The 15,067-nt window shown below is 37.6% G+C and overlaps 1 protein-coding gene across 3 annotated transcripts in view; it reads left to right on the forward strand.

Moving 5' to 3' along the window:
* Positions 1-14,833, forward strand: part of LOC145978593 (sodium/potassium/calcium exchanger 5-like) — a 29,599-nt gene extending 14,766 nt beyond the window's left edge. For all 3 annotated transcript variants that reach the window (XM_083111303.1, XM_083111302.1, XM_083111304.1), the window contains exons 2-10: positions 1,691-1,869; positions 2,666-2,851; positions 3,435-3,622; positions 4,452-4,599; positions 5,810-5,914; positions 9,034-9,108; positions 10,349-10,534; positions 12,147-12,248; positions 14,204-14,833. In XM_083111303.1, the coding sequence (XP_082967429.1) occupies positions 1,746-1,869; positions 2,666-2,851; positions 3,435-3,622; positions 4,452-4,599; positions 5,810-5,914; positions 9,034-9,108; positions 10,349-10,534; positions 12,147-12,248; positions 14,204-14,511 (1,422 nt within the window). In that variant the 5' untranslated portion in view covers positions 1,691-1,745 and the 3' untranslated portion in view covers positions 14,512-14,833. The remainder of the gene's footprint in view (positions 1-1,690; positions 1,870-2,665; positions 2,852-3,434; positions 3,623-4,451; positions 4,600-5,809; positions 5,915-9,033; positions 9,109-10,348; positions 10,535-12,146; positions 12,249-14,203) is intronic.
* Positions 14,834-15,067: the final 234 nt, after the last annotated feature.

A 15,067-nucleotide genomic window follows, 5' to 3' on the forward strand; every position in this document is an offset into this window, starting at 1 on the left:
TAATTAGAACGTGTTTTGGAATCTCTCTGATAAGGGCGGTTTTTGTAAGTACAGAGTTTCTTTTGAAACTTTGGACTCGAGCAGCGTTCACGCATGGCTCAGTGCTTCAAAGTTCACGAGCGGCAGCAGCATTTCTTCATATTTTTCATTCAGTCGAAGGAAATACATAAATATTAGTAGGGCCCGTCAATGAAATTGTCAAATGTTGCAGATAAGGGACGCAGAATTAGAAAAATACAACTGTTCTTTTCTTGAGAGGATCCAAGTCATCGGATAGCAAATTCCTCTGAAATTGCGTCATAGAATATTACTCATTCAAGTATTCTCTCTATGTTGTCCTTTGAAAAATTACAAATCGCCGTGTGTGTAACACTATTATATCACTTACAATTTTTTTCCCTTGCAAAAAAATAGTCGCATACAAATTAATTTGTTCCGATAGAAAAATCTACCATTTGGTTGATTGAGTAGGTGTTTTAAGTCCACTTTATGCACAGAAAGGCTAATCGGGGCTGGACCTACAGTTTATAGTGGGCTCCGAACCACTATGTGCCTCCACCGAATATCGAACCCGGGACCCCTTGATTACAAGGCGACGACGCTACCACTGCGCCATCGGGAAGGCTCTCTCTCTGCCACCACAGTCATCTTCCAATCCGGTCCCATTTACCTTTAAATTGCTACACGTAGATGGAAGACGAATATTCTGAGCCCAGATGTAAATATTAAGTGAAATATTTACTTAAAGTCAGGTGAACACTTGCAAGCGACGCTCAAGATCTCACCCTCCGATCTAATGAGTGACAAAACAATTTTCAAGGGTAAAGAGTGACTTCTCCGATAACTCGGTGGATAATTGTGCGGTTTTCCAATTAAAAGTTTCTGGTTTGATTCCCGTTGGAAGCACATGATACAGGGATTCGGATGAAAGCCCATCATAAAGTTAAATCTTTTTTATCGAGGTTAAATGTGTCAATTGCATCACTTTTGTCTGGACTGTGGCTGTCAAACTGTCAAAGAAACTGTCAAACTGCTGCCCTCTCGTCCCCCAATAATTCGGAGCGATGTTGTAGAACAAGAAACAAGTTCACCAAATTACGTCTTCCCATGACAATTACTTCTTCTAAGATGTAATTGTTTATCACCAAGGTGAAAATAACTTTCGAAAAACACGTAGTGAATGATCACGCCTAATCTGTATCTCCAACTTTTCTGGGAACATCGACTCAGAAGTAAAACCTGACAACCCATAAAATTAATGAGCCGCGAAAAACTGAAAGGAAAGTTTGTCAATCACGTCGTGGGTTATGTTTCAGCCCATTCGCTGTTGTGCAGCAACAGTAGACTGTGTAGAAAGTGAATCAAAGCTAGTATAACCCCTGAGAAGGTGAATTATTACACTTTCAATTATCTCACTAATATTGTGAAGGTAATTTACGGCTTACCTTCATGGTATTGATTGTGCGTTTTTTACATCAAATCTTCTCCATTTTGCTGCTTTGAGCAACATTTAGAAAGTCAAGGATGAAGCTTCATAACGTTGCCAGGCAACAACTCAGCGATAAGAGCATTAATTGGATTTCAGCAGCGAAAATGCAACAGGTAATGTCCATTATTGCTGATTGAAATGTAAGATGTTAATTCGTGAAAATAGTTATAATCGAACGTTGCTTATTTTCTCTGATTTCAGCACAGCGAGGCCTGGCGAGCGATCCATGTAGGTGTCCCAGAATCCTTTGCTCAAGATGGCTTCTCGTCGTTTGCATAGGCGCGTCCTCAAGGCCTGCTTCGTGGGGGCTGCCTTCGTGGTATACTCCCTCTTCGCAACTCTCAAGTCTCAAGCAGGCGAATCTGAACACCCATTCTCAGGTACTGAAATTAAGAGTAACATACTAAAATTAAAGCTATATTATTATAATTATAATGTGTAACCTAATTTTACGTCATTCATTTTACACAAGTAGCTAATCATGGCGATGAGAACGCATGATAGGATACTCGCAAAGATATGTCTAGGACGGGACTCGAACTTGGGACCTTCGATGGCGAGAACGTGAGTCTTTCACTCAATGTGCTGTACCACCTAGAGAGCAAAATTGTTTTATTAACATATAGCGTGAATTCGCAACTTCGTAACTGGCTAATATTTTTCAAAATACAGCGTATCTGTTCAAAATTTTCATATTACTACATGGAAACGAAATTATGCTATTTTTAACTTACGTATCCGTCTGTAACCTAGGCTAACCTAAGTTCGAAAACCTTAAATGGAAAAAAGGTATAGGTAACACCTCGTCGGAAAGAAATGTGAATTTCAAACAACTTATGTGGGAACATTTCTTTTTAATAATTTAATTTATAACTGCAAAGCACAAAAAGAGGGTGCATAAAATACCAGTCTTTCTGGCCACTTCGGTGGCCATGCGCTTTGAGTGGTCGACTCACGTACTAGATCTCAATTAGTCAAAAGTGGCAAAGAATCTACGCAAAATAGAAATATACCAAAGTTTGAGACTTTTATAGACATAAAAGGACGATACACCTAAATTATTCTTGACAGGCATCAATTACTTGATTTTAATTAATTCATTTTTATTTGGATTTGCTGATGTATATGAGAAACGTAAGAATTATTAACTAAAAGGTTTTCTTATTTTCCACGTAGCGAGGCATTTGCTGTCGGCCGACAACAGAAGCGAGATAGACTCTTTCCCGTCGGACATCTTCGACAAGTCCGACCGCCTGCAGGGAGGCATCGCCCTGCACATCTTCATCACCCTCTACTGCTTCGTCTTCCTCGCCCTGGTATGCGACGACTACTTCGTCCCGGCCGTCGAAACCATCTGCGACGGTAAGTTATCACCGTATTTCCATGAAAGACTTAAATTTATTTATTTTTATTCAAATTTGCATTTAACTCTGCACTTTATTTGGAAAACTGGGCTAAAAAACTTAATATTAACCTTACTGAAAGGTTTTTTCCTCGCATACTAGATTTACAAGGTATAATACAGTTTTAATATTTTCATTAGTACCGAAGGAAAAAGAATACTCCTCAGATAACGTTGCGTCGGCTTATATACTTTTTCCCGATGACGTCTGCTGCCTCGTCGACCTGGAGATCATCAGAATGTTGACTACTTTATTTGTAGTTTATCATTCGGTTGATATATCCAGGTTAGTTGATCGACTAGGTATTGAGTACTGAGTATGACGCAACCAGTCAGCTCTGATTATGACGCAATATGAAATCTAAATCCAAGATAAATTAAATAACGAATATTCCTTCTTAAACTGGTCTGTGACACAATTAACATTTCAAGAAATTATTAACTTTGAATTAGTGTAAATCAGCATTTCATGAATATCATATGCTCACGTACCAAATTGCTTGTTTCCAATGGTAACTCTGGAGTCTTCATTTCCACTTGCAGTGCTGCACCTGCAGTCGGACGTCGCCGGCGCCACCTTCATGGCCATCGCGACGTCGTCGCCCGAGCTCTTCATCAACATCGTCGGGACTTTCATCACGGAGGGGGACATCGGGCTGGGCTCCATCGTGGGCAGCGCCATGTTCAACCTGCTGGCGGTCGCTGCCTGCTGCGGGCTCTTCGGCGGGACGGTGAGTCGGACTCCTGGGTCCAGTACACTAAGCTTCAAACGTTTGTATCCGCTCATCCTTGTTGCGGAGTTAGGTACATTCGGTGCACCTTCCTTAACAACCAATGAACAGCCAATCTTTAATTATTACAATAATGACTCAAATTAGATAGTTGTGGAAAGTATACACTTTACAATATTATAACACCATTAAACCTTCTTTCCATAATATGAAAAACTCAATATGCTGACCAAGACAGAAATTTATTTTATTATAAAACATAAACTAAACGTAACGTTTCAACTTTCTAGCAAGGTCATCTTCTTATACACGTAACAAAATAAATTTCTGCCTTGGGCAGCATATTGAGTTTTACTTTACAATATTATATATAATGCCTTAAAATAAATTTAAAATATGAAGAAGAAAATTTAAGACATTGCGGTGGAAAGAAAGATGAGGATACAGAACCCAGAATTTCAATGTTTTTTATTTCACACTTCATTCCTTCGTATGACAATAGCAGTGCTATGCAAAGAGATTTGAAAGACCAATTTAGCCCAAATCGGCTTCACTTTAGGAGGGAAGGGGCTGCTCCCCCTGGCCCTTGCCTAGCTAAAGGTCTGGATCGCTCCTATGAAGTTCACGGGCAATGTGTTCTTTAACGAGAATTTTTTTTTGTCAACTTTGAACAAGTCCAGGCACCTAGCAGATAGTAAACCAACTCTGCTAGTTTCACATTAACCTAATAGTGATAGCGATAGAATTTGATTAAGAATGAAGAAAACATGAAGATATCATCAACTATTTTAGAGATAGTAAGAAGTCTAATTGTCTGCTTTCATTTCAGATTGTTCAACTGGATTGGTGGCCATTGTCACGTGACTCTTTAGTGTATTCTCTGTCCGTCGCAGCTGTTGTGATCATTATTTGGAATGATAGTGTCGAATGGTTCGAAGCACTGGTCCTGATATCTATGTATGTTCTGTATATCATAGGTAGGAAGTTTATTATTTTAACAAATTAATTAACTTTTTTTGCAGATCTCCCTTATGATTCCAAAAACCGTTCTTAAAATGCAAAACATGTTTCTAAATTTGTTGTCTTGAAGGAAGGTCCACGTGGGAATACTATTTGTTAAATCGCACTTTAAATTACTATAACATCCCGTAAAGAACAAAGATATTTGGAAAATGCAGGGATAACTCATTGAACGTTTTAATAAACACTCCAGAAGAATGTTGTGACGGTACATATATCGCCTCAAAAGTTTCCGACTGTGGTACAGTGTCCCGTTCCCAACCTCAGGTTCAGTTTTAGAGTAGATAGTATTAAAGAAATATACAAACTGAAATTACCAGAAAAGTGCAGCTACTTCAAATTGAATTTTCTCTTCATGGAGATAAAAAGGAGAAAGGATACGATACGTCAGGAATCACTAAATAAATCTTACCAAACTTTATTGTAAATAGTGCAGAATCTGGTATTATTCTTACGCTCATTATCTGCAATTTAATTACTCAAAGTACAAAGTGTTTCAAGAGGCAAGGCCCACCACCTCTTGTATATTCTTCAACTGTGAACATTTTTATTAAAAATTGCAAATAAATTACATTGCTCTGTAGGGTGTCTGTATTACTTTTGTTCATAAAATCGTGAAGGTAGCATACATAGGTAGAAAGATAGTCTGCAGTCCCTCTGGGATGTGTGTTACGACAATTCATTCTTGTTTCTTATAATGATGGTACTTTCTGTAAATAATATAGTTACTTTATAACTGCACCTATATAAACAACATGGAAGCAGTGATTCAATAACAAAGTCGTTTATTGAATTTTACCGATAGAATAGTGTGTGTGCCTCTGAGGCCTCTTCCTCAGATGAAGTAAACTTCTTGTAATGCACTGGCAAGCTAGAGTTAATTTCACAATTCAAAACTCAAATATTATTATTTCATTTGTTAATGTAGGTCGACGTTGGGTTGATCTTGCCCGGGATAGGAAAGACACAGATAAAATACGCATGTTCCTGCTGGAATAAGCTTTTGGGTTTAGGAATTCCAGAAAATCAATGAACATCTTATTTTTGTTCCTACCATATAAAATAATAGAACATGTTTCTATCGATCTGCTACATTGGAGTGTTACTCTATTTGCATGATTGAAATGCTGAAGCGTTGGAGTTGTAATTAGTGTTTTCTTCTTCCAGTGCTGTACTTTAACTCAACAATCAGCTCCGCTGTGCACAAATGTGTTCGTTCATGCACGAATTCCAGCTCATATGACATCAACGATTCACCGGAAAAGGGCACAGGTTGGTATCTGGTTTCTAAGGATTTTTATTACAATTAGCAATCTCTCTCTCACTCGCAAGGGAAGGCCAGCCACGTTGGAAACTGGCACCGTTCATTCAAACATAGGAAAAAACGTAAAAAGATTTATCATTTTGAGTGTCGATAACAATTATAAAGTTTATTTAATTAGTGTTCTAGCAGAATAACTACAGAAAAAGATAGATTAATAAGTAAATAAAAAGTTAATCGAATAAACAAATGCTTCCGAGAACATTAAAAATGTTGATTTTGCAGTCTTTTGGATCTCATTTTAAACTGTAGGTCCAGTATCTGTCAATCTCTCTGAGCACTGAATGGACTGATAGAGTACTTGACGTTTTTTGACTGACAAAATTAAAGCCACACGTGCAAGATGGTCTCTCTTACAAACTTGCTTGATTTAATATCCTCTTATCTACACAATCTAATGCAATTTGCGATATGTAATCAGGCTATGTCATACACATACAAAGTCTGCTCCGGTGTACCACAGGCCTCCAATCTTGAACCATTATTCTTCCCCTTACATATTACTGATTTGCCCACAATTTTTAAGTACTAAAAATGTTTACTTTTTGCTGATGATTTAAAATTGTATAAAGTAAATAAAAGATCCAAGCGATGCAAACAGACTTATAAAATGCACAAAGATGGAGCATTGAAATGCTTCGCAACAACATTTTCCAGACCCAACAAACCTAATCTTTATCATTATACGATGAATAACCATGTATTACAAGAATAAATCAGATAAATGACTTGGGACTAACACTAAACAACAAATTATCATTTGGAAAACATCGATCAGGTTTGTAATGCTTGTATAACTTTAGGAATTCTAAATTTGAAATTCGCAAGACATACAGCGTGTAAGAGCACTGACAAACCTGTTTAATTATCTTGTTAGAGCCAAATTAGAATATGCAAGTGTAGTTTGGTCACCTTACACACAATGTAATAGCAAAAAATTTGAGTATACTTACTTTTGCAAATGTTAATCCATTTGATTTATGCACTTTATGAAATTAAACTCGTATTACGTATTTACGCAATTACACAGGCCTGCAATTTTTAACTTCATGTCTTGGGTTTGGAAAATTATAGGTGATATTTACTAATTCGACCATGCTGAGCGAGTTCGAAAATGGCATCCTTTCCTTTCATCACGTAAGGTTTCTTCACAATCATCATCATCATCATGAAATAGAATATGAGGTTACTTTCAATGCTGAAAAGTAATTTTTATTCACCCTAAAACAGCAACAGGCGCAGGTAACACATACTAAAGTTAACATTTAGTTGCCAAAATCTCAGGAAGTGCCATAAGAATAGTCATACTCATCGTCATTACTATACCTGCTCTTTTTCATCATCGGAAGTGTTCAAATAATAACCTTGTACAGTTGTGTTCAGTTGACGTAAAAGTTTCTTTCACGGAAAAGAAAAACATACGGTTGAAGAAGTTGAAGGGTTGCTTTGAAAATATGTTTGGTTCTCTTAAAGCAAATAACATCCAAAGGCGTTATTGAAAGCAGATAGACTAAATATGCACCACATTACAAATAACGACGTTATGTTACTGAGTACACTACAAACTATACAACACCATGTTACATTTGACATTATGTTAAAACGTGATAAAGTGAGTGAGCGATTGAGTTTGTGTTTTAAGACCACTTTATGCACAGATATACTAATATGGACTGAACCTACAGTTTAAAGTGAGATCCCAAACACTATGCGCATTCATAAGATGGGATAATGTAAACAATGCGGTTCACTTGTCAGGTATGTTTCAAGTCAGCAGTACACTTCAGTAACGAGCCCATTTGTTTTGGAAAGATCGTCTGGTTGATTTTCGTTTTAAATCTCTCCACTTCCCTCTCTTAATAGACCAAGAGAAGTCTCCTAACGTGTTCACACTCCAACGATCTTGATAACGCTGTTCTATTCTCATCATCTCCAGGTGAAATCTTTCACAGAGCTACTACACGTGTCATCAACGTTCACTGGAAAGTCGTCTATATGGGAATACAATAGATGTAACTTGACTTATGTTGCATCCCAATTTTTGCAAGTTTGTCAACACTGTTACAGCCATTTTCCTCTTTTCGGTATGTTGTTGCATTTGAAGAAAATTTATAACTACATCCACGAAACTCACCAATGCGTACTTTTCAACATATGTCATTGTAGATTAAAATTGTTCATCCTTGATTAACTTTCTTAGACCTGTGCCTAGAATACACCTTCTTTCACCTTGGCATAGAATACTGTGTGGAATTTCTTGCAGATATACTGGAAATATTCACCAGCTCACTGCCAATGATGTCATCCCTGCTTCTGAAATTCCTGACATAGCACCAGGGAAACATTGTTGCTACACCTACATACTTACAACAACAAGACACAGAACTGAATTAAACGGAAAGCTCACAAAACACAATACACTGCAGACAAAGCAAAGTACGTATGCTACATAATACTAACGTGGTAGCTGTAGTGCAAAAACTGTGGGTGAAGGAATATAACGGGTATCTTTTTCGTGTTCAGGACCGTGGATATTATAAAGAAACACCATTACTTCTGAAACCCCCGAAACATGCAGGCCTGTGTTATCAGTGGAGTTCCTTCTTTCTTCTTCTGTTGTATTGCATTGTTATAATTGGTATTTCTCAATTCTCATTACTTTATACACGCCAATTGTAATTGAAGCCAGAGCTCTGTTATAGGCGATACTAATTAAATGAACGACAATGGAATCATAGTTAACTATTCATTACTCAGAAACTACTACCGATAGCGCAATAAAATTAGGGGTTCTTCAAAACATATTATGACGTAAAAGTATCATCATTGGTCAGTTACTTCAGAGAGTCTATAATTAATTGTCAACATGTCGAATTCTGATTACATAGTAGTACACAAAGAGAGCATACCTTTCCACTATCAGCTGCAAATGGATGTAAAGTCCCTCATGTTGGAAACGCCAAGATCTACGATATCACATTGGTTATGTTGTGAGCTGTATAAACTTAGTCATTGGTAGACGAATCACGAACCTTGCTCTCATCAATGTATTATTTGTTTTTCTTCACAGGATTCGATTCAAGTCGCAACAGTACCTCAGCGCCGAAGCCAGAAGAAACGACAAAACTTTCAGTCTCCTCGAGTGGTAAGCGCATTTGTGATTGTGTTGACTCGTGATGAAGGCACTTGGAGGCCATTACACTTTAGTATTATTAAACTAAAAATTCATATATTTTTACATTTATCACCGAAAGTTCAGGGTTCGAGTCCTGGCCTGGACATGGGTGTTACTTCGTGTTCCTCATCATTCATCTACATTGTCGCTATTGATCTAGAGAGGTGCGAATATAATTTTCGAATTTAACTCCTGCACTGTATCGTGCAAATGTTCCTGGGATGATTACACATTCCCATCAAAAACAACATATTTGATGGAAGTATCGTAGCCATTGCAGTTTTTCCCTTCGGGTTCACCCATTTGATCAAGTACACACCATTCTGAAAAACTATTTTGGAATGGGCTCAAGAAATTAGTTTAAAAAAAAACAAAAAAAACGAGAACTTAGCCTTTATTGCGTTTACTTGCCAATCATGTATGTTATACCTTGCTTACTCAACGTTATATCATTACATATATACAATATTATCCAAATTCATAAATAGCTTTTGTTGATAGCTATTTTTTTTTATTCTGCCTTAATTTTTTCATTTATCATTTGAAGGCCTCCATGTCTTGTTCTAGTTTACAGTAAAATTGTATGCAGACGTCTCTGTGTATATTTTGATGCTGCGTATGAAATTGACCAGAAAATATATCGTCAGTAGAAAAATAAAAACAACTTCCAGTTTGCAATTCATGCATGTAACTTGTTACTAGTCTGTAATATAGAAACTGGTAAAGCAATTTTGAATTTGAAATTAAAATTTTGGGTGATTTAACACTTAGGATATTTTGCACCCGTTACATTATACGGGGTCCAGCCCCTTACCATAACTAAAAGAACATAAGTGTAATGACGTATAACTAAAATATTAAAATATTCTGACTTAGGAAAAAAGCTGAGGCTGTAAAGGGACACTCAGCACACGTACGAACAACACACACAGCCCTACGAGGATTATACTTGTTGTAGGACCAGCCACCAGAGCCTCGTTAGTCTGCAAAATGCAGTCCAGGGTGGGCTACGTGGAAGTGAGGTTGACATTTGGGTATCCTATGTGGAAGCGTCACACCTTACACCCCGGAAAAGCAATTAAGGTGCCTTTGAAGTAACGATAATTGAATCTCTGTTACTTTCACAATGAGTAACTATTTGAGTGAAGTTCCTGTAATTCTGTTACTTTTACAAGTAACTTTTCAAAGACTATTTTACCTGTTGTTTCAGATGAAAAGAAGGGGGTCTGCCAGTGGCTGTGGTTTATTCTGACTGCTCCAATCACCTTCCTGCTGTTCATCACCATCCCCGACTGCAAGGAGGAGAAGAGAAAACGCTTCCCCTTCACCTTCGTGATGTGCGTCGTGTGGATCGCCCTCCTCTGCTACATGGTCTCCTGGATGCTCACTGTCGTTGGTAAGAACTGCGACGCTCTTTCTCTTTGATGGGATAGCACGAGATAAGAATCTGGGCTAGAGGCTGCTGGTTTAAGATTTAGCTACACTATATTTAAGTGGAAATAGCTTTGTCAATTTCATTTGATCAGCGCAATTAACTTAAAGACAAGGGGATTTATAAACTTTAGGTTCCTGGGACATGCCGATATTATTATTGTTATTATTAAAAGTTTTCTTATCAAGTTATTGCAATTCCACTAATTGTATGCTCTAGAGTATGGGGAGCTACGAGTGAGTAGCATAACCCGGTCTCGGGTATCTCCTATAACGGCTGAGGGTTCGACGTGCTGACCCCACGTCACCCCATTCCTGGTTGAAGATCTCCATGCCTGTAGGTAGGATTGTGGGTGGGGGACTGGCAGTCGGGAGATAGGCCAAGGCCCTTCGAGGGCTGTAGAGCCACGGGTTATTATATTATTGTTATTAATAATAATAATACTTCATATACTTTAAAATAGTATACACATCTGATTAATAAATATTTATTAAACCTTCATGAGATAACCAAGTAAAAGGACTTGACATGGTTATCTATTATCACAATATTAAGGAATTTTAATAATCGATGGTCATTGTCACTTCTCCCCTTCAGCGACTCACTTTTGTGCGGCCTCTACAGAGCGACCACAAATAAAAGAACCTTCGGCTAAAACCCTTCGCGTTTCTTCTTCTCGATCCGTTCAGCTCGGGCCGTAAGCAAGCATGCTCCAATCTGCCCCTCCCCTCCTCGCGGCAGTACTATTCACAGGAGTCGCGGGTGTGCGCAGGCTTTTTTGCTTGTGGTTTCGCTATAATAGCATAGTGGCAAATCCCCAACATCATAAATATGTAGAATAGTGATGTGAAATTAGCATACAAAAGGCAGTAAAACTGGGAACCAGTGGGCAAGAACATTGTACTCCCTGAATCCTTTGTAACTTGTGCTGCCTCCCTTTTATGCTATAGTGAACATTTTGTACTACATTGTGCAACAAATTACCTCACTTGATCTGTGCTCTTGAAAATTTTGAAAGGAAGTTTAAACTGTTTAAAATAATTGCAAAGCGATGGAACGAAGCTTGGACCCTCTCTGGGCCATAATATTTTTAAGAAATTAATTTTTTGCGAATATTGCTTTATGTATTGAGGGTACAAAGTTATGCAAATTTTATTTTGAAAATTAAGGAGTTTGTGGCCTCTTTTGAGATTGAACTTTGTAACACCTCCCAAATGAAGAACATTCCTGCTCCACTGCTTAGTACATAGTCTGAATAAAATGTTGTAGAAAGCCTCATTTTAGGTGACAAGTATTACCTCTTCTAATTTGGTTATTTCCTCTCTCTTTCTGTTCCAATTCTGTTTCTCTCTCTCTTCTTCTCTCTTTCTGTTCTCTCTGTGTGTGCATTTTCCTCTCTCTTACTGTTTCTATATCTATGTACCTGTTCTTTTCTCTCTTTGCCTGCGTCTTCCTCTTTCTATCTGTACATGTGACTGCAGTCCTGTCTTCTTTTTTCCATTTCTTTCTGCGTGCTTCTATTTTTCCTTTGCCTCTGCACCTTCTATTAGATGATGATTTTCCCCTTTGCTTTCAGGCGACACATTCGACATCCCTGACTCTGTGATGGGGTTGACCTTCCTAGCTCTGGGCACGAGCGTTCCGGAAGCAGTCTCAAGTGTTCTGGTCACAAGGCACGGTAAGTGTTCCTTGTTATTCGTAAGATACAACCTTCAAAACTTGGTGTTTAATATAAATACGGTCGTCATCAATTACTCACTAGCACTTCTCTTTGTTTCTGACTTCTTATTATCCAGATTGTAGCCATGAATATCTGCGTGCTTTGAAATTTCAATAGTTTCGACTTGTTTTCACTTCGCACGCAGAAATGTAGCATGTGCTGTGTAACGTTAGCTTACTTTAGTTGCTTAGTGTTACAATTTACACATTCCTGTAAAAAATGTTGACTTGATTTTCTTAATAGCTCTGCACTTTAAACTTTTTATGTTAGATTAAGTTGTGACGTCATGCATCGAAGGACAAGACTTGATCCAAACTTGCACGTGAAGAGTGAAACTCGTGTTGAGACATTTTGGATTTCAGAACATGCTACAGCATTGAACGTTAGGGTCAATAACGAGTAGGCTATGATATATAATAATAATTAATTTTCCCACAAAGAATCATTTCCAGAAAGAAACATTCTTATAGTTGAAAAGTGAAGATTGAAAAGTTTATTTAAGAAACTTATATTACAGGCTCAGAAATTTATTTGCGAATCAAGTAATTAGCCTTAAAGAAGATCTTCGATTCAAAGGAATATGGCTGTAGAACTTTCCATTTGATTTTTCAAATTTCAAGGGCATTGTATTTGAAAAGTTAATCAATATAAAATTTTTAATCATCGCGTTTACACTATTGTACCTAGGTAGTTGGAAGAATTTAATATTTTGTAAATATGTTTACCATTGACTATTACTATTGTTTAAAATAACTATAAAAGTAATAACTAAACTACATAACACTCCATTAAATTATAATTCTTCTAATTCTTTGCATTAGTTGTTTATTTTTGATTCATGGTTATCTTTAATGGCAACATATTTCCCGTTTTTACACGTAGCAACAATATTATTTGTTTTATGGGTCTGTGTGGACCATAAAATTAGTCTGTTAAGAATTATATTAAGAAAATGCTTTTGTGTAAAAGTGTTTTGTGTGATCAATGCCAAGTTTTTAAATTTTGATCCGAACGCAATATTCACATTATGCTTCATTAAGTTCCCCGCTTATAAATATAATCGAGTTTGTTCTTATAATTGAACCTGTAGTCACAAGTATTAATATTGTTTCTATTCCTTTTCTTCTAACACTCGAGAGGAAGTCCACTGTTTATATTAATTAAAATGTAGAGTTGCTCTACGACGGCAGGTGTTCGAATCTTGGTCTGGGCATGGGTGTTCGTTTGAATGTTCCTTCATCAATTTCATTATATCATCACTCATCCTAATCGTCGCAATTAGCCAAAAGTGGCAGAAATGTGAAGTAAAATAAACCAGATTAATCAAATCAATTAAGTTCATGTTATGACTTATCCAGGTATCTTCAATTCTTTCGCCTCTAGTTCTGACGGTAATTTTTCTTGCTTTTCGATAACCACTGCCTTTATCTTGTTAACGTTCATTTTTCTTTTACAATACGTATTATACCTGTATTAGGGCTGAGTCGATACCATTTGAAGCGATACCGATTCCCACAGATACCTATACCGACGCTTGAAAATTGTGACTATTAAAAGTTGTACAAAATATTGGTATATAAGCGTCAATTTATCAGGGTTTTTCTGTAAAATATTTAAAAAATACATCAGAATATAAAAATATGTTATGCAATCGCAATCGCAAAATACAGTTTTTACATAATATTGGTACAATATCAATGGAAACTTAGAATTGTGCATAACGTCCAGGATAATTTGACTGCACGAAAGTGTCCCTCAGCTTACCGATATCGGCTGTGTCGATTTTTTAACAGGTACATTCACTACTCTACCAAAATGAAATTCTGGTTCATTGCTTCGTTAATTTTAAAGGTATTATTAAATAATAAATATACTTAAAATAGACGATCCATAATGGTCTCTTTCTCCGCCAGGCTACGGTGGAATGGGAATCAGCAACTCCATCGGCTCCAACACGTTCGACATCCTGATCTGCCTGGGAGTACCTTGGTTCATCAAGACGTTGTCCAGCGGGAAGACCATCGAAATCCAGTCCTCCAGGCTGGAGTACAGCGCGGCGCTTCTCCTGTGCAGCCTGTTGCTGGAATACGTGTCCATAGCCCTGAACGGCTTCCGGCTGGACAAGAAGGTGGGCGTGGTGTGCCTGGCGGTGTACGTGGCGTTCCTCACGCTGGCGTGCCTGATGGAACTCAACGTGGTGTTTCCCGTAGACGGCTCGTAACGAAACGTTCCAGCAGGTGAACCACGCACCTAGGACCTTCATTTTATACGTACGGAAGAGAACGGTGCTTTTTCAAACCGACCGAGTGCGTTAGTTATTGGAATGAACTGTAACGTGTGTGCGTTGATTGTGCACTTCGTTCTGCAACCGCCTTGATGCGTGTTCACACAAGTGGTATATTTTTTTATCGATTAAAATTATGAATTGAATTACCTGAAGCGCGTGTGTGTTCGTGTGAATTGTTGGTGTTTTCTACTCATGTAGTTTGATCTTATGTATTTTGGCTGTTGATATTAAAGTTGAATTGAGTATGGTGTTGAAATCTAGAAGTGTCTCTTCACATACAATAGGGGAAAGTATTTCAATTCGGTCCAGGAACCTTTTTTGAATGAAACAATAAGCAATTTAAATTGTGCACCAAAAAGATTCTGGTCTTGTAGCGGAATCAAATAGAGCCCATTTAAAGTTATGGGTTCCTGGCTTTTTAACAACCCGGCATTTAGTTCTGTGATCATTCAATGTCGTTGTGGCTGTTAATTTTAAAAGTTAGAAATGC

This window comes from Lepisma saccharinum, chromosome 25 (assembly GCF_977018435.1).
Source record: "Lepisma saccharinum chromosome 25, izLepSacc3.1, whole genome shotgun sequence".
Taxonomy (NCBI): domain Eukaryota; kingdom Metazoa; phylum Arthropoda; class Insecta; order Zygentoma; family Lepismatidae; genus Lepisma; species Lepisma saccharinum.